The 27,644-nt window shown below is 42.2% G+C and overlaps 1 protein-coding gene across 7 annotated transcripts in view; it reads left to right on the top strand.

Annotated features, from left to right (window-relative positions):
* TSPAN5 (tetraspanin 5) overlaps positions 1-27,644 on the top strand; it is a 335,779-nt gene that overhangs the window by 254,459 nt on the left and 53,676 nt on the right. Inside the window, exon 1 of one of the 7 annotated variants that reach the window (XM_086406688.1) lies at positions 1,157-1,182. The exons of the other annotated variants lie outside the window; for them this stretch is intronic. Coding sequence (XP_086262814.1) covers positions 1,180-1,182 — 3 coding nt within the window. The 5' untranslated portion in view covers positions 1,157-1,179. Of the gene's footprint in view, positions 1-1,156; positions 1,183-27,644 lie in introns of those variants that run through there. 7 annotated transcript variants of the gene reach the window in all.

Here is a 27,644-nt window from a genome sequence, read left to right as displayed (position 1 = left end):
GAGTTTCTTCTCTCTGTCTAGAACATGTTTTAACCCCCAATATTTGCGAGACTTGCCCCCTCATTTCTTTTAAATCTAATTCTCATCTGAAAGATCTTCCAAGTGTAAGGCCATCCGGTCTAGAGAGGCTCCCCGGCTTCTTCACTGTTTTTTTTCTTCCCTGTAGAGCCTCTGTCAAGCACACTAGATTTATACATACACACATATGTATAAATATATATATATAGTTTGTGTATATGTATACATTATATATATGTGGTATGTGTATATGTATACATTGTATATATGTGTGTGTGTGTGTTGTATAAAATATTCCTTACCATTAACATCACCTGGGAAACCCACATATGGGCTTCCCAGGCGGTGCTAATGGTAAAGAATCCGCCTGCCAATGCAAGGGACATAAGAGATTCAGGTTCCATCCCTGAGTTGGGAAGATCCCCTGGAGGAGGGCACGGCAACCCACTCCAGTATTATTGCCAGGAGAATCCATTGGACAGAAAAGCCTGAATGGGCTGCAGTCATGGGGTTGCAGAGAGTCACACAGAACTGAGCATCTGAGCATCCCATACATATAATTTATCGTTTACATTTATATATAATTTGTTATTGTTATATATAATACATATTACATGTAGTTTTAATATTTGTCTTCCCCATGTCACTCCCTAAAAGTATAAGGGCCTTGAGGGCACAAAGTGTGTTGGCTCACAGCTGTATCTGCAGAACCTAGAATAGTGCCTGACACATTCAAGGATTATGAACTCCTTGAAGACATTCGCATTTCAGAATTATATAGTGATACTGCCTTTTGCTGGACATGCCTTGATGACACATACTGAACAAAGTATTGAAGCCCCTGTCCTCCTAGAGCATATCGTTTATTCAGTATCTCTTTCACCTTCTGCTAAGCATTTACAAGTATTTATATTTGTGGAGTGAAAAAAAATCATTAACAGCATGCTTAGGAAAAAAATCTCCCTGTGGTAAATATATTATTTAATTTTAGAAACTCATGGCAATTGAAGTGAAATACTGTGCAGATCATGAGAAAAAAACTTGGATGAAAATCTGTGCCCTGCTCTAGCCTTTGAAAAAGTCTGCCTCTAAGTCAGTCTCTTCATTGCTAATAATACCACCAGTTGGAGGACACTTGAATAAAGAGGCATTTGTCACCAAATGGTAAGTTAGCAGCATGTCTTGTTATCTGGGTGGAACACATAGTCATTAAGTGGCATTTGGACTGAATCTGATTAGAATTTAGAATCGACTTGGGGACAAGCAGAAGTATGCTTCTATTTAGAAAAATTGCTTTTTTCCACCTCAAATGTTTTGAATTATAAAAAGATTAACATTAATTTTTAAGGGAATGGCTTTGAAAGGATGGTTGTATGTTGGTGGAAATTCTTCAGGGAAGTCACATCTCAAGAGAGGGAAGCACAGAAATAGCTCAATACAGTCAATTCATTTTACTTTGAAGAAAAAAATAACTGAAAGTGCTGGTTGGTTTTCTGTAAGCTGTAACAGTTGGTTGACTCAAATTTTTACTTCCTACCAATTGTGAAAATTCGGGCTCAATTTGAAGAGTGCCTGAATGTTCCAATTCTGTACCAAGATACTAAGGCTAAGGAATATAGCTGTGGCTTGTGTGTGGTTAAAGTTTCAGCAAATGCAGAAAAGTTTTTGGAGCTAGTTACAACGTTTTGAAGTATTTCCAACTAGTTGTTATGAAAGTAATTCAAGCAAAATCAGTATCTAAGGATAGTGAAAAACTGCTTTAAAAGTGTTCAAGAAAATAGTGTGTATATAATTTAGCATGTATAAAGTCTTAAAGGCTCTTGTGAACTCCTATTCAGCAATTTATATATTACCCTATTTTAATTTATATTTATAAATTCTCTTTCCTTTTTGGATAAGGACAGGAATAAATAAGGATAGATATAAATTCTGCCCCCTTTCAGTATAACATTGCCTCATTAGACCATTAATACCAGCCACACATTTTGAATATCTGCTCATGTTTAGCCATTTGCGTTGTATTTAAACTTATCCTATACAATTCTCAAATTTGAGACACTTGGGAGATTCTAGGCTGTTAGACATTTTACCAAAACAGTGATGCCCTTTTGTTGTAGAGAGTGTAGAAGACACACGGTCTTACTGTTTTTACTGATGCTGTCTGAATTCTTGAAGAGCTGTTTCCATCTGTGGGCTGCTGCTTGGTACTGGGGGAAGGGGACACCCCAGCCAGAAAGAATAGAGGTTTGGGGCAAAGAGGCATGGGTTAGAATTCTGCTCTGACATTCCTAGAGGAAGTTACTTCCCCCTGCTGATTCTGTGTCATTGTTAGTTAAGTGGGGATATTTCCAGGACCTACTCCTTGGGGTCCTGGGAGACTGAATAAGAAAACATACAGTTCGGTTCAGTTCAGTCGCTCAGTCGTGTCCGACTCTTTGCGACCCCATGAATCGCACCATGCCAGGCCTCCCTGTCCATCACCAACACCCGGAGTTTACCCAAACTCATGTCCATCGAGTTGGTGATGCCATCCAGCCATCTCATGCTCTGTCGTCCCCTTCTCCTCCTGCCCCCAATTCCTCCCAGCATCAGAGTCTTTTCCAATGAGTCAACTCTTCGCATGAGGTGGCCAAAGTACTGGAGTTTCAGCTTCAGCATCAGTCCTTCCAAAGAAATCCCAGGACTGATCTCCTTTAGAATGGACTGGTTGGATCTCCTTGCAGTCCAAGGGCCTCTCAAGAGTCTTCTCCAACACCACAGTTCAAAAGCATCAATTCTTCGGCGCTCAGCCTTCTTCACAGTCCAACTCTCACATCCATACATGACCACTGGAGAAACCATAGCCTTGACTAGACAGACCTTTGTTGGCAAAGTAATGTCTCTGCTTTTGAATATGCTATCTAGGTTGGTCATAACTTTCCTTCCAAGGAGTAAGTGTCTTTTAATTTCATGGCTGCAATCACCATCTGCAGTGATTTTGGAGCCCAAAAAAGTAAAGTCTGACACTGTTTCCACTGTTTCCCCATCTATTTGCCATGAAGTGATGGGACCAGATGCCATGATCTTAGTTTTCTGAATGTTGAGCTTTAAGCCAACTTTTTCACTCTCCTCTTTTACTTTCATCAAGAGGCTTTTTAGTTCCTCTTCACTTTCTGCCATAAGGGTGGTGTCATCTGCATATCTGAGGTTATTGATATTTCTCCCGGCAATCTTGATTCCAGCTGTGCTTCTTCCAGTCCAGCGTTTCTCATGATGTACTCTGCATATAAGTTAAATAAACAGGGTGACAATATACAGCCTTGATGTACTCCTTTTCCTATTTGGAACCAGTCTGTTGTTCCATGTCCAGTTCTAACTGTTGCTTCCTGACTCGCATACAGGTTTCTCAAGAGGCAGGTCAGATGGTCTGATATTCCCTTCTCTTTCAGAATACAGAGACCTAGCAAAGGGTAAGCAGGAACTCTGGGCCTTGCTTCTGTCCTGTGGCTAAAGAAAAGGAATGAAAGTTTTCTATTTGTTGTCTAAATGATGGTCTGACAAATCTTGCATTCTCTCAAGACTCTGGTCTATTGCAATCAGATCAGCTTGCCCATGAAGCTGGATACACGTGGACAGGTGATCCTAAACACAGAAGGCTAAGGCAGAAGCTAGAAAAAGCTGAAACTAAACATCAGAATTCAAAGACTGCCTACTGGAGAGTTCACATGATTGGTGGCGGGGCGGGGCGGGTGGCAGTTTGAAAGCCACTTTGGAATAGCCTGCATATGTTAATCAGCAGCCTCAAAGCTGAGTTGGTAGAGACCTCTCAAGTTGACCCACTTTAAAAGCCCCCGCCGGGCCTGTGCTCTGGCAGCAGTGCACTGGTCCTCTTTCTGCAACTTTTTAAAAAACTTTCTGCTTAATAAGCTCAGTTCTGTGTTCAGTGTGGGCTGACTTTGTCAGCCAGGAGATTGAGATCCTGGGGCAATGCAAAACATAAATTTTAATTGCTAGTTTTCATTAAAAATAACTTTTTGAAGACTTTTTTTGAGCTTTTTAGTTTTTTAGTCTTATACTCCAGTAGAATTTGACATGCTTTTAATGTTTCAGTGGCTTTTTAATATTACATAGTTATAGAATAGTATTCTAGTAGCAAAATATTTTAGAGAAGCTTATTTTTCTTTTAAGTTGATTATGCTCAGTTCTCTGAGAAAAACATACTTTTTATTTTTATTAGTCTTTTTTTTTTTTTTTTTCCAAACTGCTATGTTTCTAAAACTGATACTTGAGTGATCAATAAAATAGCCTCAATGGCAAAGAGGATTCTAAGGCTGATTCCTGTGTTCTATTCAGGGACTTAACTGGCTACAAGGTTTGGGTAAATAAAACCCTTCGTCAGCCACATTCAAGGATGGACATAATACTGTATAACTGCTACATTATAACCATGGTTAGAATGGCTAGGAAGGGAGATGATTTCTTTCAGTATTCATTAAATTAAATCTAATTAATATTTTGGAGTGCCATGCCAAACCTTCTATCTACATACGTATTTGGGTTTTTTTTTAATTCTACTTTTGGACTCTGGGAGAAGGCGAGGGTGGGATGATTTGAGAGAATAGCATTGAAACATGTATATTATCATATGTGAAACAGATCGCCAATCCAGATTCAGTGTATGAAGCAGGGTGCTCAGGGCTGGTACACTGGGATGACCCTGAGGGATAGGATGGGGAGAGAGGTTGGAGGGGGGTTCAGGATGGGGAACACATGTACACCCATGGCTGATTTATGTGAATGTATGGCAAAAACTGCCACAATATTGTAAAGTAATTAGCTTCCAATTAAAATTTAAAAAAAATTATGTTTAGTGAAATTAAAGAAGAATGAATAAATTTGAGTAAAAAAAAAAAAAATGTTAGGTTTTTCACCATGTACTGATGATCCCAGCTGTTTGGCTGTTCAGTCCTCAGAGGATCAGCTCAGAAGGACCCCTGTGTCCTGATTCTTGACTGAAAAAGTTCCTGTTCTTATCTGCAGTGACTGATCCACAATTTATGAAGAAATATTCCCAAAGTCCTATAACTCTTCCTTCCAAATTAAAGTCAGTAATCATATATGTGGGGTGCATAGCAATGAGAAAATATACTCTTTGTAAGCTTTTTTTTCTCCCAGATAAAAGCACATGTTAAACCCTCCCACCCCAACTTTTTAACTATAAACTTAGATAGAGAAGTGAAAAAGTTAGGTAGAAATCTGGGCTTCCCAGGTGGCACTAGTGGTAAAGAATTAGCCTACCAATGCAGGAGACCCCAGTTTGATCCCTGGGTTGGGAAGATCCTCTAGAGTAGGAAATGGATCCAATATCCTTGCTTAGAAAATCCTACGGGCAAAGAAGCCTAGCAGGCTACAGTCCATGGGGCTGCAAAGAGTCGGACCAGACTAAACACAAGATAGAAGTCTATCTGCCTAAATAAATAAAAATAATACCTAGTTGTTAACTCTATGGGATGGGTAGATGGACAGTGTCAGGAAGCTAAGAATCCTGCAAGTCCTGGGTGCCATAGTGGGAGGCACAGCTTGCCAGAGGAGGCTTTTATAGGAACTGTATTAAGAGCTCTGGTAACACTGCCTTCAGAGCTATGTTTTCCAAAATTAGACCATGACACCTACTCTCAGGGGATGCCCCCTCCCCACCTCCATCCCTTCAAAGTTTTCTGGTTGAAGAAGGTTAGAAGATGATGCAAAAAAATACCATCCTTTTCACTGCACGTTGGATTAGAGACTTGAAGATGTTCACCCACAAAGGAGCCTATTTTACCTTGACGTTACTAAGCTTGCCAAGAGATTTTGGCACAGAACATCTGCAACACACACCCACATTTGATTCTTCTCCATAATAGCTTTGTGGAGCTGGCAGCCCTGCAGCTACTTTGTGCAGGAAGTTGGGAGATGCCTGCTAAATTTAACAATATAAGAGATACCACTGCTTCCTGAGAGGGAAGTACATAATAACAAGGTCATCTTATTTTTTTTTTAAGGCCCTGTTGTGTGGCGTATGGGATCTTAGTTCCCCAGCCAGGGACTGAACCAGTGCCCCCTGCACTGACAGTGTGGAGTCTTAACCACTGGACCCCCAGGAAAGTCCAAGGAGCTCATGTTTGTCTTCCTTCTTGGGATGATTTTGTTAGAATCTCATGTTCTCATTCAACCTAGAACAGCAGCCTTCTGTACAACAATGAAAACAACCTTTAACAGGTCGGCAGAGCTTTCATCAGCATATTTCAGTCTTGTCTGTGGGTATAAGGAAACTGAAACATCAAGCTCAATCAGTTTTAAAAACAAACCTTAAGTTTTTAGAGTTTTAGGTTTACGAAAAAAAAAAAAAAATGCAAAGGTAGTATTTTATAAAGAGTTAGTTCCCTTTGTTCCACACCCAGCTTCTCATTATTAACATCTTAAGTGCTACTATCATACATTCGTTACAGTTAATGAATGGATATCAATGCATTGTTATGAACTAAAGTCCACATTTTATTCAGATTTCCTTAGTTTTTACCTTATGTCTTTTTTTTTTTTTTTTGCCAAGATCTCATCCCAGGAGACCACGTTACAATTAATCATCATGATTTCTTTGGCTCCTCGTCTGTGAACGTTTCTTAGACTTTGATTTTGATGACCTTGATGGTCTTGAGTTGCTTCTCAAAGCTCTTTGGGTATTTTGTAGGATTTATCTGATGTTTTTCTTACGATTCCACTAGGGTTACAGTTTTTGAGGGAAGATCACAGAAGTAAAGTGCTGTTGTCGTATCAATGGTACCTACTGGTATCAGTGTGACTTCCCACTGTGGATGTGGCCTTGGCACTTGGCTGGTGAAAGGGCTGTCGTGTCTCTCCACTGTAAAGTTACTCTTCACCCCCTGCATTCCCCTCTATTCTTATTGGAAAGAAGTCACTGTATAAAACCTGTACTTAAGGAATAGGGTTGTACCATTGTGGGAAGAGTTTGTACCATACTTTACTTTGGAGTCTACATATGTTATTTGGAATTCTTAAATATGCATATATTATCACACATTATTTGGGGTTCTTAAATGTATTTCTAAGTGTGTGGCTTTGAAAACTACTTGGGTGGTAGAATGGTTACTGTTGAACTCATCATAGGTACCTACAAACTTGTTTTGATAAACACTTTATTCTAACTAAGAGGGAAGGATAGGTTTCCCAGATTGAAGCCACCCAGCCTCGATCAGAGGATTTGTGTCACTGCCAGTGTGTGTTCTCAGTAGCATGCCAGAAGTTCCAGATGCTGCCCTCTCTCCTTTTCTGTGTCAAGATTTAATCCTGTTTGTGCATTTTCTTCTGCTTCAGTTGCGTTGGTGTCACGTTTGGAACCCACAGACATGTTTGTGCATATGTTACTGTCAAGTGTGGACTGTTTAGGAAAAGGCTATGATGACAAAACTTACTGTTTCAACATCTTTATGTGTTTTAAGGGCATTTCCATCAAAGACGGCCTTTTGTGTCTATTAATTGCTTTGACTTTAGTTATCCCCAGTAAGAGAATATAATTAGAGATTTTTCTGTGTAATCAACTTTCATATTACTTCATATTTGACATTTATGCACATTTTAATATGTCATTGTGGGGATCATTTTGCTTCTTAGTTCTTTCAAAATATTGGTGTAATTTTTAACTATTTTAGAATAGCCATTTCACTTTTTGATAAGTATGAACTTGGTGAGAATTGGAAATTTCTTTCTAACATAGAAGTGTGTGTGTGTGTATATATATATGTATATTTTATATGTATATTTCATTATCTTAATGTAGCTATTAAAGATGAAAAAGAAAAAAATGTAAAATGTTTAATATTAATATATCTTCCCGACCCAGGGATTAAACCCACGTCTCCTGCATCTGCTGCATTGGCAGGTGGGTTCTTTACCACTAGCACCACCCAGGAAGCCTATATATACATACATACATATATACATATATATACATATACATATAAAGATGAATAATATTTTCTTTAGCAAAGAATGAAACAATGATAATATTTGGACTTTAAGAGATGATTTCTCTTAAGGTAGTGATTCACAGATGCTCTTTCAACCCAGCAATTTTATTTCTAAAAAAGAAATGCCCTACTGCTATTCATAGAAGAAGAAATGGGTTAATAGAAATAGTTTTTCAGTGTCAAGTTTTTATCTTGTTAGCTTAAGCATTTGGCGTCAGCCTCCACATACCTGTTAAATATTGGTAGACATGAATAAGTTGTGAAAGAATATGAACAGAAAAACTCAGACAGCCAATGAGTTCAATAACTGTCTATTAATTTTGTTTAACACATGAGTTTAGGCTGTGGTTTTACATGGCATTCATATTCTGCCTCTTCTGCCAGAAAAATTGCTCCTGGTTCATCAGCAGCAGCAAAGTATTTCAGTATTTCATGTTGTTCCTCAGTGGGCCGCATGGCTGTTAGGTGCACCATCATTGGAGAAGTTGGAGACCCACTGCCCTGGTGAATAAGAGGCAATTAGGGAACCTCTGGGAGCTTCCTGAGACAGGAAGGCATGGGTCATCCTAAAGTTGTGTAATAATTGTTTGTATATCCTTCTGCAGGAAGAAAAGAATTGGCTTTCCCACCCACAGTTTTGGCATAAAATGTCTGTATCTCAGGCCAAGGTTGTGTGTAAGGATTATGAAGTCCCCAGTGGGTTGAGTTGTAGGTGGAAATACCAGTTCAGTGCTGGAGAGCCATTCTCCACTGGGGGTGGGTGTGTGTGTGTGTGTGCGTGCGTGCGTGCGTGCGTGCGTGCAAGTGCCTGAAGTGTTTTTCCAATCTTTTTACAGGAAGGAAAAAAATGAATTTATAGAGTTGCTTCTTTCCCCTAGTAACATCCTAACAGTGTGGTAGATCTTTTTTAATTTAAAAAGGGTGGGTTAGACTACTGAGAAGCTGTTAGCTTATTGTTTGATCGTCAGCATTGTGTTGATACTGATGATGGTGGTGAGTAAAGCAAGATATGTGAAAGCAGTCTTTAAACATAGTTTGTATTCTATTTAATTTCAAGCTAATTCTTAATTTTTATCTACTTATTTTTAAATCTACCTTTTAGCATAATACTTGGAAAAATTTTGATGTGCGGTCCCATTTATTCATTCAGCCAACTTGTTTTTGAACACCTATGTGCGAGGTGCTCTGTGGGGGAAACATGAGAGGAAATGGCATGTATGATCTCCGTTCTTGTGAAGCATACATTCTAGTAGGGGAAACAGCTGACAAAACAGCTACAAATACAATCAAGAGAGAGAATTTCAGGATGTGGTGAGGTGAAGGGGGAAAGCAAACAGCTAATGGAGTCAAGACTAGCAACGGTGGGCCAAAAAAGACTTCTCTGAGGAGATGTCATTTGAAATGAACCCCTAGGTCATGAAATAACGCATCTCTGTAAAGGAAAAGGAAGAGAGTTAATTAGCACAAGGGTTGAAATGGGAAATTCTGTGGTGTGGTCAAGGAGTTGAAAACAGACCTGTCTTACTGGAGTGAGTGGTGAGAAGTGAAGTTGGAGAGGTGGTAGGAAGGAGGACGTGGAGATCCTCACGGATCATGAAGTATGATGTGTCTACAGAAAAGTGACTGTAGTGATGAGTTTTCACAAATTGAATATAACTGTAACCAGCACGCAGATTGAAAAACCAACCATTTCCACTGGGACCATTGGGAAGCATCGTTTGGGACTATAGTTCATCCCTGTTGTTACTTGTGTGTATCGTCCAATTAAGTGTCAGGGTTTTGGTTTGATTTAAACTTGTACTTTTCTCAGGCTGTTTCTTTTATAACAACCCAATGCCTAAATGCTTTTAGCAGCACCCAGGGTATTTTTCTGTGGGATTTCATCATGAGAGTGAAAGTGTTAGTTGCTCAGTCATGTCCGACCCTTTGTGACCCCATGGACTGTAGCCCGCCAGACTCCTCTGTCCATGGGATTCTCGAGGCAGGAGTACTGGAGTGGGTTGCAATTCCTATCTCCAGGGTATCTTCCTGACCCAGGGATTGAGCCCGGGTCTCCTGCATTGCAGGCGGATTCTTTACCATCTGAGCCACCAGGGAAACCCATCATAGTGCCACATTTACACCCCACCCCCACCTGCCTTCACCATGAACATGGACATGGAATTATTTGGTAGCTAGCTATATGTTTTCCAAAAGTCTTTTTAGAAAGCTAGCATTATTCTATCAGAGGATTCTTGCTCAAAAATATTTGTGAATCTGCCCTTTGGGTCCAAGCTGAAATGTTTGTTTTCATTGGGAATTTATGTATGTTAACAGAGTTTATATTTTCTGTGGTAATGGAATTTTGAGGGATTGTTGCTTCATTATATTTATAATCTTACGTAAAAAGCCTGCAGGGGCATCTAACTGAATTTAAGCTAGAAATAACGATAATGCAGTAATTTCAGATAGTCATGTGTTCAAGATGAAGATTTTAAAGTGATGATTCCACAGTGAATTTTAATGGTTATTGTGTACAATGGTACTTACGGAACATCCGTTCAGTCACTAAATGAATATAACTAGTATGTTAGATTATGGATTTGTAATGTGAGATGAGAACTTTTAATAAGCTTTCCCTATAATGGTTTGTGCTACAAACACAAAGTATGAGACACAACCCTAAATCATAGCAGGGTTTTTGAAATCAATAGGCTCATGTTTCAAATCAAGATGAGTTTCAAATTTTTAAAAACACAGCTAAGAAGTTAAAAGGCAGTTACCTAACCAGATATTTTATATCCTTTGGGGATTTGGGATAAGATGTTTCTTTTTATAATGTAAAGAAAATTTTACTTTTGAAGGGATCAAGTATAAAATGGAATTGAAGTTACACTTTGAGAAAAACTTGTTGATTGTAAGACCCTGTTAGCATTTAACACATCACTGAAAATGCTTTCAACATTTTCTTTGGGAGACTTTTGGAGAAAAACTGGCTGATGTGTGAAATTTGGTTTGGTGTGGTCTTGTCCAAACTGGTGGTTAGTTATTTTGACCCCCTGATCTGGTGATTGCAAGAAACTTTCTGAAGACATCCCTAAAAATGTACAAATGCCTATTTCACCATTAAAGGTTCTTTTAGTAAAAGCATATAAATAAATTTTTTTAATGAAGTGAACCCATTCTTACGACATTTTGAAGCAGAAGCATATTATTATTTTCACTCTGTATCATTATCCTGTCTTTTATTTTTAAAAGCTCAATTCCCTCCCCACCTTCCCTCCCCCGCACCCCCCCCCCGCCCCGCCCGCCAATATCAAGGCAATGTGATTTAGATGGCCAATTTGGGAGAGACAAGATTCTTTTCATTTTCCTTTTCTGTAATACCACCACCTAGAGATAACAGTTTTCAAACTATCTACTACTTAATGCATTGTTTTCATTTCCAGATAAATTTGAGTGTTTTCGCCTTGGGGTTTTTTGTTGTTGTTGTTCCTCTTGGAGATTTTGGTTGGTCTTAAAATACTATTACATTGTTTCAGCTTTACTTAATTTACTCTTATTACTTTGGACAACAAATCAGATAATTTTACACTGCCAGTGTTATCTAGCAATATGTTTTGCTTACTAAAACGTTTTAAAGTGTTAACCCATTTAAAAAAGTTTTAAATATAAATGCGTATTAAATTAAATATTGAAAATACATGCTTGTATAAAGACCATTGTGCTGTTGACTATCCTTGTAGTGGCATCAAGTAACAATAAACGAGTCATTCGTTGTTTGAAATCTTCCATCTTACATGACAAACTTAAATTCTGGGTAGTTCTTGAGAGGTAAACCAGTTATAGGGAAGGGATGGAGAAGTCTAGAAGCTGAACTTACTGTGGTGATCCATGAAAGTGTTAGTTGCTCAGTCACGTCTGACTCTTTGTGACCCCATGGACTGTAGCCCTCTAGGCTCCACTGTCCATGGGATTCTCCAGGCAAGAATACTGGAGTGGGTTGCCATTTCCTTCTCCAGGGGATCTTTCTGACCCAGGGATCGATCTCAGGTCTTCTACATTATGGGCAGAGTCTTTACCATCTAAGCCACTGGAGTGAAGGATGCAGAAGTCTAGAAGCTCAGCTTACTGTGGTGATCTGTGAAAGTGTTAGTTGCTCAGTTGTGTCCAATTCTTTGTGACCCCATGGACTGTAGTCTGCCATGCTCCTCTGTCCATGGGATTCTCCAGGCAAGAATACTGGAGTGGGTTGCCATTTCCTTCTCCAGGGTACTTCATGAGTTTGGAGTTTATTAGCGCATATGCTTGAAAAGTGCTTCAGCCACAGCTGCATCCAATGAACAGACCACGTCATAAGGGATCCGTCCATTTCTTGGCTTCATTTTCTCTTGGGTTGATTCCATTCTTCATCAGGCTACCCCCATATGGTTTCAAGATGGCCACCAGCAGCTCCTGGCATCTTTCCCACTAGTTTAAAAACCCAAGCAAATGAGAGTTTCTCTTGCCAAATGCTTGAGTAGAAGTCCCGGTATTGAGTCTCCCTGAACTAGCTTTGATCGCTTGCTATTTTCAAACCAATCATTGTGGTAAGGCAGGTGGAATGCTGTGATTACCAGTGTTGGATCACATCCCTCCCATCTCACCCAGTGTGTTGCCCCAACGAAGATCAGGATGATGTAACTAGAAGAGAAGAAACAGACTCTAAGCAGGAAGAAAAACCCCTGGCTGTCTGATATCAGTAAAGAGTAAAGTCTAGTTCCCCTCAAACCTTTCGCTGGATGCCATGTGACTTAGCATATAACCGTACGTGGACTTCTTTTTCCACCATTGCTTCATTGCACTGGTTTTGTTCAGATGAAAAACAAACTTCTACTGTTTTAAAATTTCCTTTCAGCACTAAGCAGGTCCTAAATAACTGACCCCAAATCCTTCACTGATTATCAGTCTCTGAAGTAGACTTAAGTAGAATTCAGTAGGAAATGTTGAAATCATTGTTTAGTTTTGGTTTTTGGTGTTTGAGAGAAATCCAACTTAAATCACTTAACTCCCTAAGTGGGCAGATTATTATTATTATTATTTTGCCACAAGGATGTGGAAGAATTTTCCCTACAAATGTATTTAATACTGTAAAAAGCAACAGATTTGGACTGAGAATAGTAACCTGAGGTTCATATGATTTCTGAGAGGGTATGGAGGACTTTTTGGGTGTCTGTGAACCCTCTATTTTTTTTTTTAATTTTATTTTATTTTTAAACTTTACAATATTGTATTAGTTTTGCCAAATATCGAAATGAATCTGCCACAGGTATACCTGTGTTCCCCATCCTGAACCCTCCTCCCTCCTCCCTCCCCATACCCTCCCTCTGGGTCGTCCCAGTGCACCAGCCCCAAGCATCCAGTATCGTGCATCGAACCTGGACTGGCGACTCGTTTCATACATGATATTATACATGTTTCAATGCCATTCTCCCAAATCTCCCCATCCTCTCCCTCTCCCACAGAGTCTGTGAACCCTCTAAAATCCTAGCAAATTTTTATGTGTGCACACATCTGTACCTGTGTGCAACTTCCTTGAGAGAGCGTGCATAGCTTTTAGTAGATCCTTAAAGGGGGATCCCTAAACCCACAGAAAGTTCAGGACCCAGGAATGAAAATATCTTACACTGATAGTTGCTGACTTTACCGAGGTTAAGCAACGTCTTGTGTGGGGGAGAACTTAAAGGAATGGAGACTCTAAAGGACTTCAGGCTTTAGGATGGACTGTTCACTTGTGTTAATAAGTTCAGTCTGTACAAGGTTCAAGTGAAATATATTATGGATGAACCTGTAATAAAATGGGCCTCCTCAGTGCTGCAGTGCCATGGTTCATGACAGGGAACGTGCTGCCAGCTGATTTTGGCTCAGGGCTCTGGAGCAGGTACAGGCCGCCTCTCCTCGTTAGGAGGTAAAGGGAAAGTGATAAAATGCATTACTTTGCTCTCGTAGGGCTTCCCTGATGGTTCAGATGGTAAAGAATCCACCTGCATTGTGGGAGACCCAGGTTCCATCCCTGGATTGGGAACATCCCCTGCAGGAGGGCATTGAAACCCACTCCAGTATTCTTGCCTGGAGAATCCCATGGACAGAGGAGCCTGGTGAGCTATGGTCCAGGGGGTCACAGAGAGTCAGACACGTCTGAAGGCACTTAGCACACACGCTCTCACAAGCTGTTTATGACAAGAGATTAATAAAAGCGTGAGAAGCATCCTTTGGCAGGGTGAGGAGGGAGGCCTGGGTGGCAGTTAACATCAGTGGCGAATCCCCTCGGCATTTCTTTGTGAGAAAGAAGGAGGGGTGAGCCTCAGGTTTCACTTCACCCAGTCAGGGCTGCTGTTACGCTTGTCCATTTTGGTTTTTCCCTCCAGACTCAAGTTGGCCCAGTGAGTCTCAGCTTCGGCCTTGTGTCTGTGGGGCTGCCAGGAGCCAGGTGCGAGCCTTCCTAGCTCACATACAGGGCATTCTGTGTTCACATCACTGACGTCAGTCTTTTCAGTTTTGAATGACATAACATAACATACATACATACATAACATAACATACATAAACATCAGATATTGAGAGTCTGGTGGAAGGATTCAGACTCTCATATTTTGTGAAGGAATGAAAGTTCTCCCAGACAGTCCAGTGGATTCGGGTGAAGGAGTTCCCTGTGGCAATGTAGTGCCGTGTGGGTTGGTTTGTTTTCCTCAACTCTTGAGGCCATTTGGTTTTCATGTCTCCCTCTGTCCCCACCCGGACCCTGTGAGTCCTGGTGTCAGTGACTTTACAGCCAGCATGCACAGAGCCTTTTGCTAATTAATGGCTTAAAACTCTTTTGACAATGACCTATAGTATAATATAACAAGGTATATTTTACAGCATGATCCAGTGTGTACCTGTATAAATGTGCATAGTATTGTTGTTGTTCAGTCACTAAGTCAGATCCGACTCTCTGCTACTCCATGGACTTGTGGCATGCCAAGCTTCCCTGTCCTCCACTATCTCTTAGAGTTTACTCCGTTTCATGTCCATTGAGTCAGTGATGCTATCTAACCATCTCATCCTCTGCTGGCTCCTTCTCCTCTTGCCCTCAATGTTTCCCAGCATCAGGGTCTTTTCCAGTGAGTTGGCTCTTCACATCAGGTGGCTGAAGTATTGGAGCTTTGGCAGCAGTCCTTCCAATAAATATTCAGAGTTGATAAATGTGTGTGTAGATATATCTAAAAAGGTTTCAGAAAGTAATATTTACTCTTATACACTGTGCTCTAACACTATTTTCTATGCCATGGAGGGAAATACTGCTGATCTCCTCTCATTGAATCAATTTCATGACTCGCTAATAATAGTTTGCTACCTGTACTTGGAAAGCTACCTTTCCCAGGGAGGTGCTGTGGTGTATCTCAGGGCACCACCGAGCAGTTGAGTCTCTGTGTGGCACAGCAGAACCAACTTGTGTATTGGCAGTAGCACTTGTGATCTCTTAGAGGCAGTAGGCATAACAGTTAAGTGAGAATGTTCCAGTTAGAGTGTTCCGTTCGTTCTTGGCTTTATGACATTACCATTTGTCTTTGTTGTTGGGTAAGTTTCTTAACCTGAGTTGGTTTCTGTATATTTAAAAGAGAGATAATAAGAAAAAATTTAGCATAAGCACGTAGTAATGTTTAACAAATGTTTGCTGTGAATGTTGTCAATATTCTAGTTCAGTATTTACATGGACTCTTAGTTGGCATGCATTTTCCTTCTTCCCTTTGGAATAATTTATATTGAGCCCATTTAGAGTGTGTGACTTAGGTGTAGGGATAAACCCTATGTTCCAAAGTGTGGGTTATAAGCCACGTAGTTAAATGGAAACAATATATTGCAACCATTTACACCTTGAATGAGTCAGGGCTGCTTTCAATTACAAGTAACAGAAACCCCAATCAAACTGGCTTCAGCGAAAACAGGAAATTATCGATTCACATAACGGAAAAGTCTAGGTGTATTGCTTTCGGTGTTGGCTGTATCCAGCTGTTGTGACAATGTCAGAAGTGTCTTTCTCTCCCTCTCTTGCTCTGCCTTTCCCTGTTGGCTTCATTTTCAGGCACGCTTGCCCCAAGCAGTGGCAGAAACAGCCACCAGCTGCTCTGGTTTTATATATCTCGGTAGCAAAAAGAGAAAGTCTCCTTTGTGGTTTTGACTTAGTGCTACTCTGATGGGCCTTGACTTGGATTATTACTTGAAAATGCAAGTCCATGAGCCCGAAGCACAGTGAGGCCAAACGATACTAAAACATCAGAGTTTGGAACAGAGAAAGGTTTATTACAGGGCCATGCAAGATGAGTGGCTCATGCCTTAAGAACCCCAAACTCCCTGAAAGCTTTCAGCAAGGCCCTTTTACAGGAAAAGTGAGGGAGGAGCATGGTGAGTTGTTGCAGACTTTTTGGTGTCAGATTGATTGTTCTTGAAGTCGAGTCATGATCAAGTAACAATGCTCTTGTAACTCTCTACCAAACGAATGTTACTGTCTGTTCTGACAAGGAAGGGCAAGATCCCAAGACACAGCTTTACCCTACAAGGTCCTTATCTGGACTAAGAGGAGACAGATCTCAGCAGGTCCCTCAGATCCCCAGACCCTGCCCAATTGTCATCGCTCAGGGAACCAGGCACCCAGGACTCAACTCCTCAGGTCTCCCAAACATTGGTGACCAGGTCTCTCAGACTGTGATCTAGGCAGATGGCTGCTGCTGCAAAGTTACAGAGACAGGGATGGGGGAGATGTTCACTGCCGCCTCAAGGTCCAGGCCCAATCAGTGGGTGACCTTGGCAAGAGCTTTGGGGCTCTAAGGGACCCAGTCCCCCATCCTGTTCCCTGGCATCCCCCCCCCAAGTTTACCCACTGGCCTAAGGCCAGGTGAGCTGGAGAGCCTTGGGCAGAAGGCCAGGATTCACCTCTTACCTCACTCCTCCCCTGATGACCAATGGCTGAATTGCCTCACTAATGGTCCTCTCATTGAGAGTTGGTTGTTTATGGGTGGGGCCCACTGTGGCACTGCCCACTGGCTGAGCAGGACCACTAATGGTCACCCATAGACAGTTGGTAGCTTGTGGGTGGGGCCCATTGTGATGCTGACCAATGGTTGAGCAGGACCCTAGTTGCCTAGTAACCGTGCAAAGTAATGATGCACAGCAATGGCTGCATGCTAAACTCGCCTTGCTCTATTAAAGGATGGACTCTGGTCACCCCTCTGACTTTCCGACACCTCAGTCACTGAGTCAAGGTGGGCAGTGGTACCTGCCTGCCCCACTCAAACCACACAGGAATAACAGGGCAGGGCTGCTGCGTGGGGAAATCACAACAGGTGTGCACTCTGCACCTCTACCACTCCTTCTTGGAATGTAGGACTTTTTGCATAAGATATTGTGTTTGACTAATCCAGCTGAGAGTAGTGTTATCACTTACTTCTCATTCCAAACTACCTTTTTGTTTCCACTTGTTATAGTACAGCTATGTAGGAAGATGAGCCATCCCTTCTTTTTTGATTACTGCTAAGAAAAAAAAGTCTTTCCCAGCCATCCAGTCTTCTTTGTTGCTGCTTAGAAGTTATCATGTCCTTCTGTCTTATTTTATGCCTCCCTCTCTCATATGCTTTCCCAAGCTTTTAGCACTTGTTGCTCTCATGGCAAACAAGCAAATACAGATATGTGACACCCCCTTTCCTCAGTGGTCACCCCCTTTAATTTTGTAATCTGGCCAGTCTGAGGGTCAGATTGTGTTTGCCGTACCCTTTTCAGCCCTGGCTGTGAGTGAGGATCACTGTTTGCCAGACTCCATGAGGCTGGGCCTCTGAGTTGTTGGACAGCCCCTGATTTAGTGCCTGTACCTGCATGCATGAATGCATACACACACACACACACACACACACACACACACACACACACGTGCACACAGACACAGATGGGGCCAGAGACATTGGGCACTGTGGACACTGGGGCTCCAGATGGTGAACTGTGTCTGCCAGGTTGTGTAAGAGAATTGTGGGTCTGGAGCCAGTGAAGTTGAGGTCATAGCCCAGAGCCTTTCATCTGCCATGGGCAAGATACGTTTAGCCCACTAATTAAATTAGAAATAAGGTAGGCACTCGTTTATTTTTTATTGTGTTAAAATACATGTAAACTTTACCATCTTAACCATTTAAGTGCCCAGTTCAGTGATATATTTAGACTGTTATGGAGCCATCACCACCATCCATTCCCTTCAAGCTTTGCATCTTGTAAAACTAAAACTGTGTGCCTGTTAAACATAACTTTCCATTCTCCCCTCCCTCTAGCCCCTGATAGCCACCATTGAACTTTGTGTCTCGATCATTTTGACTTTTTTAAGTACCTCTTATAATTGGAATCATGCAATATTTATCTTTTTGCAACTGGCTTGCTTCACTTAGCATAATGTCTTCAAGGTTCACCCATGATGTAGCGTATTAGAGAATTTCCTTCCTTTTTAAGGCTGCGTAGTGCTCATTGTATGCGTATACTACATTTTGCTTAGCCATTGATCCATTGATAGACACTTGGGTTGCTTCTATGTTTTAGCTATTGTGAATAATGTTGCAATCAATCAATATTACTGTACAAATATATCTTTGAGACCCTGCTTTCAGTCCTTTTGGGTATATATCCAGAAATGGAATTGTTGGGTTGTATGGTAACACATTATTTTTTTTTTTTTGAGGAACCTCCATCCTGCTTTCTGCAGCAGCTGTACCATTTTGCATTCCCACCAGCAGTGCAAAAGGGTTCAGATTGCTTCACATCCTTGTCAGCACTTGTCGTTTTCTGTTTTTTTGATAATAGCCACCCTTTTGGGTGTGAGATGGTATCTCATTGTAGTTTTGATCTACATTTCCCCAATGATTAGTGATGTGGAACATCTTTCCATGCTCTTATTGGCCATTTGTACATCTTCTTTGGAGGGATGTCTATTCAAATTCTTTTGCAATTATTTGCATTCCTTTATTTTTAAAGCTCAATATTGTGCTCTAATATTTTATGACTGTGTAGGATAGATAAGCCAAATGTTGAGAAGTACAGATGTACACAAATACATGAATTTACTTATTCCCAAAGTGTTACTTTCGGGGCAAAATTAGGAAGTTCCGTAAAAACATTTAAAAACTCTTTTTAAAGTCACAAAGTTTTTATGTGTAAGTTTATACATAAGTGTATGTAAAACATAAGTATATTAAATATCAGACAAGTAACAGATGTGACCTGGATGTATTATATACTGGGAGCTTTGTAACTCCTGGCACGTCCACTTGTGTGAAAACACATTCACACACACAGTTGCTGCCCTGTTGTCAAACTCAGAAGAACCGGTCACTAGTTAACTTGGAGAGTTGATTAAAACGATGAGGATACAGAAAAGCTGACACATATTTGACATGTTTTATTTTAAATGAGAAAATTTATAAGCAGCATGTTGATTAGCATTTTGATTTTTTCCTAGCTATTAATTTACACATGGTGACCCTGATAATATTTTCCCAGTGCTCTGTCACTTGGTATAAAATTTGGAGTACCAAAAATTTTCTAATGTTGGCTCAAGGCCTTTTCCTAGAAGAAGGATCCTCAGACTGTAGTGTCTGTTATATAAACTCAGCCATAATCTATTGCCTACATCTCCCACTTATATTTCTTTAAGGCAGACCTAGGGTTTAGCATTCCTTGCAAAGGTAATCTACGTTCAGGATTCTTCTAGACTTTTTCCAGTCTTTAAGAATTCTCTCTTGCACATCTAATTCACCAGCAGAATTTTTCATGATTTGCCTTCACTGAGCCTTTACAAGGTATTTAATTTTGTTTTTAGAGAAATGACTCATTTTTGACGTTCATAGTTAACCGCTTTTACATGGTGCTTGGAGAGTATAAATGCGAAGCAAATGCAATTGGCACAGAACGGAAGCCCAGTTCACCTGGCATGAGCACACAGCTCTGTCGGTGGGAGCAAATGTGAGCAGGTGTGTTGGCGCTCTGGCCACTGGTGACTGACACTCGTGTGGGAGTCGCCGTGTGTTCTGAGCTCTTCACGTGGACTGACTCATTTACTCTTCCCAGACCCCATTGGGTAAGGCCCTGTTGTTTCTTTATTCCAGATGGGGAGAATGATGCACAGAGAGGCTGCGAGATTTGCCTAAGAGTAGCCTTCTAACTGCCAGCTTTCAACCTGCCTTAGTCATTTAGTTTTGGAAAAGGAATGAGAACATTTTACATGGAGGTCAATTAAGTGCAGGGAAGGTGAGCAAGAGTGCAGCTGTGTAGAGATATTTGTCCCTTAAACAGAAACCCCGTCATAACACATAAAGCCTTCCAAAACATTCTCCACAGTGTCCTAAAATTAGAATCTAGGCTTCTAGAGGTAGAAATGACCTACATAATCACTTATCCCGTCGCCTGCATATCCCGACTGGGTAACCAAGGCCCAAAAGGGTGAGATGACTTGCTTTACAAGGATCCAACTAGTTAGTGACAGGTTCTTTGTGAAATTAAGCTTCCTGGCTTGCTCCACATTTTCTTCCAGGAGAAAGGGATGCATGCCTTCCTGAGAGAAACATTCAGGAAATGAGTCAGAGCCTGCCAAGGGAGGAGGAAGGTTGGTAGATAGGGACACCTTAGTCACATCTGTCTCAAGCCAGTGCAGAGCTTTTACCAGAGACTCTTAGGGCTGGAAAGGGTCTAGTGATGCAGTTTTATCCATCCTGTCTAGAAAAGGAAAGAATGAGGCCAGCTGAGCATCGCCAAAGCAGATGATTCTCTCGCCCCTTGAGAGAGCTGAGCCTCAGAGAGGTAAATTCGTTATCCAGAATCACACCACCAGAAGGGAGTGGAAGCTGGGTGTGGACCTCTTCCCGATAAAGCTGAGGCCCAGGGTCTTTGTGATGCCCCTCATGGGGCAGGGCAGTTATGTGACAACAGGTTCTCTTGGCAAGAATTTCTTATAAAAGCTACTCCTAAATGTCTCTTTAATTTCAATCTATATCCTTCTGAATTGCTTCTCGGCTGTTTGGCTAAGATCAGTGTGTATATCCTTCTGCAGTCCTCAGTAACAATGAAAGCAATTGGTCATAGTATTTGGGTAATAATCTTTATATATATATTTTAAATTGGGATATAAAGAGCAATTTATATATAATTTATATACAATTAATTCCTGTATAAAGAACAATTGTATACATTTAAGGTGTACAGTATGATGAGTTGATACACACATGCATTGTAAAATGGTTTTAAGGCTTTTTCTCTGTTATTGAACTTTTAAAAATTGAAGTATAATCAACTTTTAACGCTGTTAGTTCTTGGGGCATATCACAGTGATGTGATATTTCTATATGTTTCACGATGATCACCACGATAAGGCTCGTTATCATCTGTCATCATACAAAGCTCTTACAACACTGCTGACTTATTCCCCTTGCTGTACCTTCACCCCCGTGACTCACTTACTCTGTAACTTGAAATTTGTTCTTCTTCATCTGCCTCACCAATTCTACTCATCTCCCCCACCCCAACCCTTCTGACAACCACCTGTTTTTCCTCTGTTTCTATGACTCTGTTTTGTTATGTTTGTTCATTTGTTTTGTTTTTAGATTCCACATATAAGTGAAATCATATGGTATTTGTCTGTCTGCCTTATTTAACTAAGCATAATACCCTTGAGATCCATCTATGTTGTCACAGATGGGAAGATTTCATTCTTTATTATAGCTGTGTAATACTAAATTTTATATATATACACAAGCAAACGCACACTCGCTACATATTCTGTAACTACATCTACTGATGGTTGCTTCCATGTCTTGGCTGTTGAAAATAACGCTGCAGTGAACACAGGGATGTGTGTGTGTGTGTATATATATATATCTTTTTGAATTAGTGTTTTTGTTTTCTTCAGAAAAAATGCCCCAAAGTGGAATTGCTGGGACATATGGTAGTTCTAGCTTTAGTTTTTGAGGAAGCTTCATGCTGTTCTCCTAGTGACTGCACCAAAGTACATTCCCACCAACAGTGCATGAGCGTTCCCTTTTCTCCACATCCTTGTCAATACTTGTTATTTCTTGTCTTTTTGCTGGTAGCCATTCTGATGGGTGTGAGGTGATACCTCATTATGGGCTTGATGATATTTTGTGAGTGAAATTGCACCTTGGATATTTTTGAGTCTGCTTGAAGGGGGAAGGAAGGCCAGTTAGCAGTGTCTGGGCGCTAGTCAAATCTTAAGGTGGAGGGAGTCTCCTTCAGGTCGCCACTGCTCGTGTTCACACCTGTTGTGTAGCATCTCCAGCAGGCCTGTGCTGGGTAGCTTCCAGTCCAGGAGTAAGGGATGTATGACAAAGGGAACTCGCCACCTTAGACAGCCGACTCCATCTTCAGCCAGGAAGTCACACTCACATATAATCTTTTACAGGATGAAGCTTTTTAAAACAGTACTTTAGATTTATGTTTACAAAAATAGTTCATGTTTAACATGGAAACTTGGAGAACTGAAGAAAGCTCAAGGAAGAATATGAAAACCTATGCATACTGGTTATCTTTTGCTATATAACAAATTACCCAAAGCTTAGCAGCTTAGAATGACTAAGTCTTATTTCATATTATTGGAGAGTCAGGATTCTGGGAGTGGCTTAGCTGGCTCAGTGGCTCAGTTCTCTCATGGAGTGCAGTCATCTGGAGGTTTGACTGGGGCCGGTGCGGCTGTTTTCAGACTCACTCAGGTGTGTGCTGGCAGGAAGCTTCAGTTCTTGCCACTCCTTTCCCTTGGGCTGCTCACGGTATTGGCTCCTCTCTGCACCAAGTTGATCTGGGAGAAAGAAGCTTGCACTGGGGGGTGACCAAGATAGAAGCCAGACTCGCTTATAAGCTTGTCTTAAAAATGGCCTTCCATCGCCTGTGTTGAATTCTGTCAGTCACGTAACCAGCCCAGGTATGATGTCGTAGGATGGACTAGCTGAAGCTGTGAATACCAGCCAGTGGGGATCGCCGGAGGCCACCACAAGGCTGCATACCAAACGAGGCTGCATACCATTGTTTGTCAATTAAAATTTTGTTAGAATAAATTACGTATGTTTTTACTCACTGGTCTTTCCATTTCCCTAAAGAGTATTACAAAATAGAAAAGATCACTTGGGAAAAGAACATCCGAAGGGAACACAGTGTAGAGGGATGAAGGCACCGATGAACTGTTGAGGGCACTCCCATCCTTGAGACACTTGCTGCTTTTATTCTGAGTCTGCAGTACTGAGCTGTGTGTAGTCTGGGGAGAGGGGAGTGATGGGAGCGGCATGAATGGAAGGATCTGGACAAGCCTTGATCCTGAGGTCGTTCGTGTGTTGGGAAACTGAAGAGTCCTGCTGCCTCGGAGATGGGATGAGGACTTTAGGATTCTGTCCAGGCTGAAACGTGGAGAGAGTCTTGGCCCCTGGACCCCATTCACTCTCCTGTTTTGGATACAGTATAAGCAGCAGAGATTTGTAATAGATATTCCAATTTTTAGAAATAATTATTTGGAGAAAAATATGTAGGCACTTCAGTCATAAATGTATAGAAAGTGACTTAAAAGTTTTTTTGGGGGAAAGAATTTTATGAAAAACAGTGTACTGAGATTTAATAGGAAATTGTAACATCTGGATAGGCAATAATGTTCTATAACCCCTTCCCCCAGCTATTAAGTCACACAGATAATACAGGAAACTCACGGGTACACAGTAGGTAGTACACACTTATAGATGTGACATTTTAAAATCACACATGCAGAGCGTTAAAAAGAAACGCACATACCTGTATAGTGTTTTGGTGAATCGTGGTATTACAAAAGCAAACTGTAATACGAGTACATTTAAATGAATTCTTTTATAGTCAAAGGAAATTTGCAAGTAAAAATTGGCACAAAAAAAATAGCACAATAGAATACATTTGAATAAATACCTGCATAGGCAGTCATAGGACATGTTGATAAAAATTTCAAAATAAACTGATACAAGTGTAACAAAATATGAATTTTGAAGGAATTCCTAGGTTACGCGTTCAAGAGAAGCTAATACTTCACTGAATGGTAGTGTGCGCGGACAAAGTAACAGCAGGGAAACCGCGTTAGTTTCCCCAGGGTGGCTCGAGCCTAGTGTCTAGGACTGCTCGTCTGCTGCTTTGGGTTGCGTGTTACACCAGTCATACAGCTGTGAATCCTAGAGGTTGGGAGGTGAGGAGATACCCAGACCCGGCCTCTGGTCAGCACAGTGGTCCGTGGCTCCCTCCCCGCCCATTTGGGGACCCTTTGGCAGACTAGGAGCTAAAACAGCAAACTCGTGTGACCTCCCCACCCTGCATGCCTCAGCCAGAGGCGACTCCTGGGTTTCTTCCTCTCAGGCCAGACCTGTTGGTGGCCCTGGGTGGACAGCAGGCAGGACAGCCACAGAGTAGCTACCGCTGCTCCAGGGCTGGACCCTGGGAGCTGAAGTGCCCAGAGGCATTGTTTTGAAAATGGAGCAACTTCATGACCAGCAGTTGGCTCTGGAGCCCTTTACACATCCTCCGTTTCAGGCCTGGAGCTCTGTGAGTCCCATGACGGATCCAGATGTGGTCCCCATCAGAGAGTCTGAGGAACCTGAGACTTCCCATGGGCATGTTTTCTCCTGTTGCTGCTTACGCTTTAGAAGATTCTCTGTCGGGCATTGAGCTGAGCCCCTTGCAGGCGGCCACACACCCCATCTTGTCCTGCATTCAGCTGGAACCCTGCGTGGAGCATGTGAGAAGGCAGACCCTGACACCTCTCCCTGGGGAGCAGTGCTGTGTGTAATAACAGAGTCACAGGGAAGATGGAGCCAGGGCCCGGTGACAGGATGCCGGGGGACGTGGCTGCAGATGGGAGCCACGGCTAGGCTTGTTGCGTGCGGGGTCCTCACAGACTCCCGGCAGGGAGAGGCTGTGTTGCAGACCCGAATGTTGGCTCGTTCATTGGCCAACCCTGGGTGGCTGACAAGGACTTTGTGGGGAACACAGGGTTTGGCAGCAGAAAGATCTAAAATGAGTTATATAACCTCATTTGCACCTTAGTGTCCTTATCTGTAAAATGGGGCACCTGCCCAAGGGAATCACGGTGAGGATTGGATTAGGTCATGTGCTGGGAGGCACTAGGGTCATTGCTGGTACGTAGTGAGGGTTTAGTAATCCTGGTTGAAAATATAAACGTGTAATCCTGTGTGAATCTAATAACCTCTTTATGCTGTGCTAAGTTGCTTCAGTCATGTCTGACTCTGCAACCCTGTGGACTGTAGCCCACCAGGCTCCTCTGTCTGTGGAATTCTCTAGGCAAGAATACTGGAGTGGGGTGCCATTTCCTTCTCCAGGGGATTTTCCTGACCCAGGGATCGAATGCGCATATCATGCCTCCTGCATTGGCAGGCAGGTTCTTTACCACTAGCGCCACCTGGGAAGCCCAAGAACATCTTTGCTGCTGCTGCTAAGTCGCTTCAGTCGTGTCTGATTCTGTGTGACCCCATAAACAGCAGCCCACCAGGCTCCCCCGTCCCTGGGATTTTCCAGGCGAGAGTACTGGAGTGGGGTACCATCGCCTTCTTCAAAGAACGTCTTTAGTTTACTATAAATGAAAGGACTGAACTCTGTTGGCTCTCAGTATCTCTTTCTCAGTTTGACTCCCCTCTCCTTCTCCCTAGGCCCAACCTCCACCCAGTCTCCTTGCCCCCACTCCTGTAGTGGGGCACAGGTAGAGAGGAGCAGAACTGGGAAGGTGGGAACAGCTGTGAGCTTAGGAAACCCTGGCCTTAAGCTGCTTCCTAAGGCTGTCTGCCTTCTGAACTTCAGTCTCCTCGGCTGTGTGATAGGTGGAGGCTAGCACTGTCTACTTCACAGGGTGGTGAGAATTCTTACTATATGGTCTGTAGTTCCTGGCACACACTGGTGACCAACATGAGGAAGCTGTTGTCACTGTGTCTTAATAATCAAAGGGACTTCCGTCCCCGGGCATCTGAGGCTGTGTCATGGGGTGTGCTTATGAGCCCTCTCTGCCCTGGACCTGTCTTCTGTCCCGGTCTCAATGGCCTCGTCAGCCTCTGGCAGCACACACCCTAAAGAGTGAGGGGATGGCTGGGTGAACCCGAGCCCATGCCTGAGGCTGGCGGCAGTCTCCAGCAGTCCTTTTCCCACCAGGCAGTCAGTGCGAGAGACTGCAGGAACCAACCACACTCTAGTTTTCTGACCAAAGCTGAGCTTTGTGTTTCCACGGCAGTGTGGACCTCTTTGCTGGAACATTCTCAGACTCTTCATCTTTAATTGCACCACTCCTTAGGGTCCTACTAGTGTTTGGACTCAAAGCCAGAAGGTTCTGATTTATCATAAATCTGTGTTCTTCTGACAGAATGATCTCTCTTGACCAAACAGGACAGGCAGGTTCCAGGGGAAGCTGGTTGCAGAAGTCCCAGTTCTTCTCCAGTGGTAATGTGGATGGGGTTCAGCCTCTGGAGTGGGATGCCTGGCTCCCTGCTCCAGGCCAGGCCACATATGTCTTCAGGTTCTACACTTGCACAGTGAAGGTGGTAATGGTGTTCACCTCAGAAGTTGTTTTGAAATGTCAGTGGGATCGTCCAGAGAAAGTGCTCACCTGTACCAGGGCCATTTCAGGGATTCAAGTAACTGTTAGCTCTTGTTTCTATTTATATCGGGCATATGATTTTTACACTCGCTCCCACATCTGGCAGTTTCTTACTCATCAGAAGTAATCATTTCAAATCCTAATATAGACCCTACCAGTTTGCAGGGCAAGTCTCTGGTCTTTGAGGGCACACCTCTCTTGGTTGAATGCGGAACCACCAAATAAAGATATCTAGTGGACAGTTAAAGATGTTAGCATCTTCTGGATCATGTGCTCAACCACATTATAAGATAATGCTTGGAGGCAAGGGCTGCACCTGCCTCTGTGTATTCTCAGTGTGTGAATGGGGGCCACGTGGTGATTGCAGTGGTCAGGAAACTTTTGCGGTTTAGAGCTTGGGGTCTGGTGTCCAAGGAAGGCTTCCTGGTTTCACATCCTGGCTTCACCACTGCCAATCTGACCGTGGTGACAGTGGGTGAGTCACTTAATTCAACTGTCTCCTCACCTGTTAAATGTAGATAAAGTACATTTTGCCCTGGGGTAATTGCAAAGATGCAATAAGATCAATGAGAAGCAGTCTGTACTGTGGTCACTCTGAACTGGCAGCAGTCAGCACCATCCTCCCATGCCCTGTGGGAGGCTGGGCAGGACCAGCCTGGCTTGTGCACCTTGCACTGTAGTTCATTGGTAGTGAGCATAGCTGGTAAATACACAATGGAAAAAAAAAAATGCCTGTTTCTCACTCTAGAAGTGATTGGATTAGATATCCAGTTAATACATAATCTCATTTATATGTGGAATCTGAAAAGTCAAACTGAAAAACAGTAGAATGGTGGTGGTCGCCGGGGCCTTAAGGGAGTGGAGGAGAGGAGATGTTGGTAAAGGGTACAAAGTTTCAGTTATTCGGGGTGACTAAGTCCTGCAGATCTAATGTACAGTAATGCAACTGTAGTTAATGATACTCTATGCTGCTACTGCTAAGTCAC

The sequence above is a fragment of the Bos grunniens genome, chromosome 6 (genome assembly GCF_055505025.1).
Source record: "Bos grunniens cultivar Pamir isolate PY7600 chromosome 6, Bosgru_T2T1.0, whole genome shotgun sequence".
Classification (NCBI taxonomy): Eukaryota; Metazoa; Chordata; class Mammalia; order Artiodactyla; family Bovidae; genus Bos; species Bos grunniens.
This window is presented reverse-complemented; position numbering and strand designations above follow the sequence as displayed.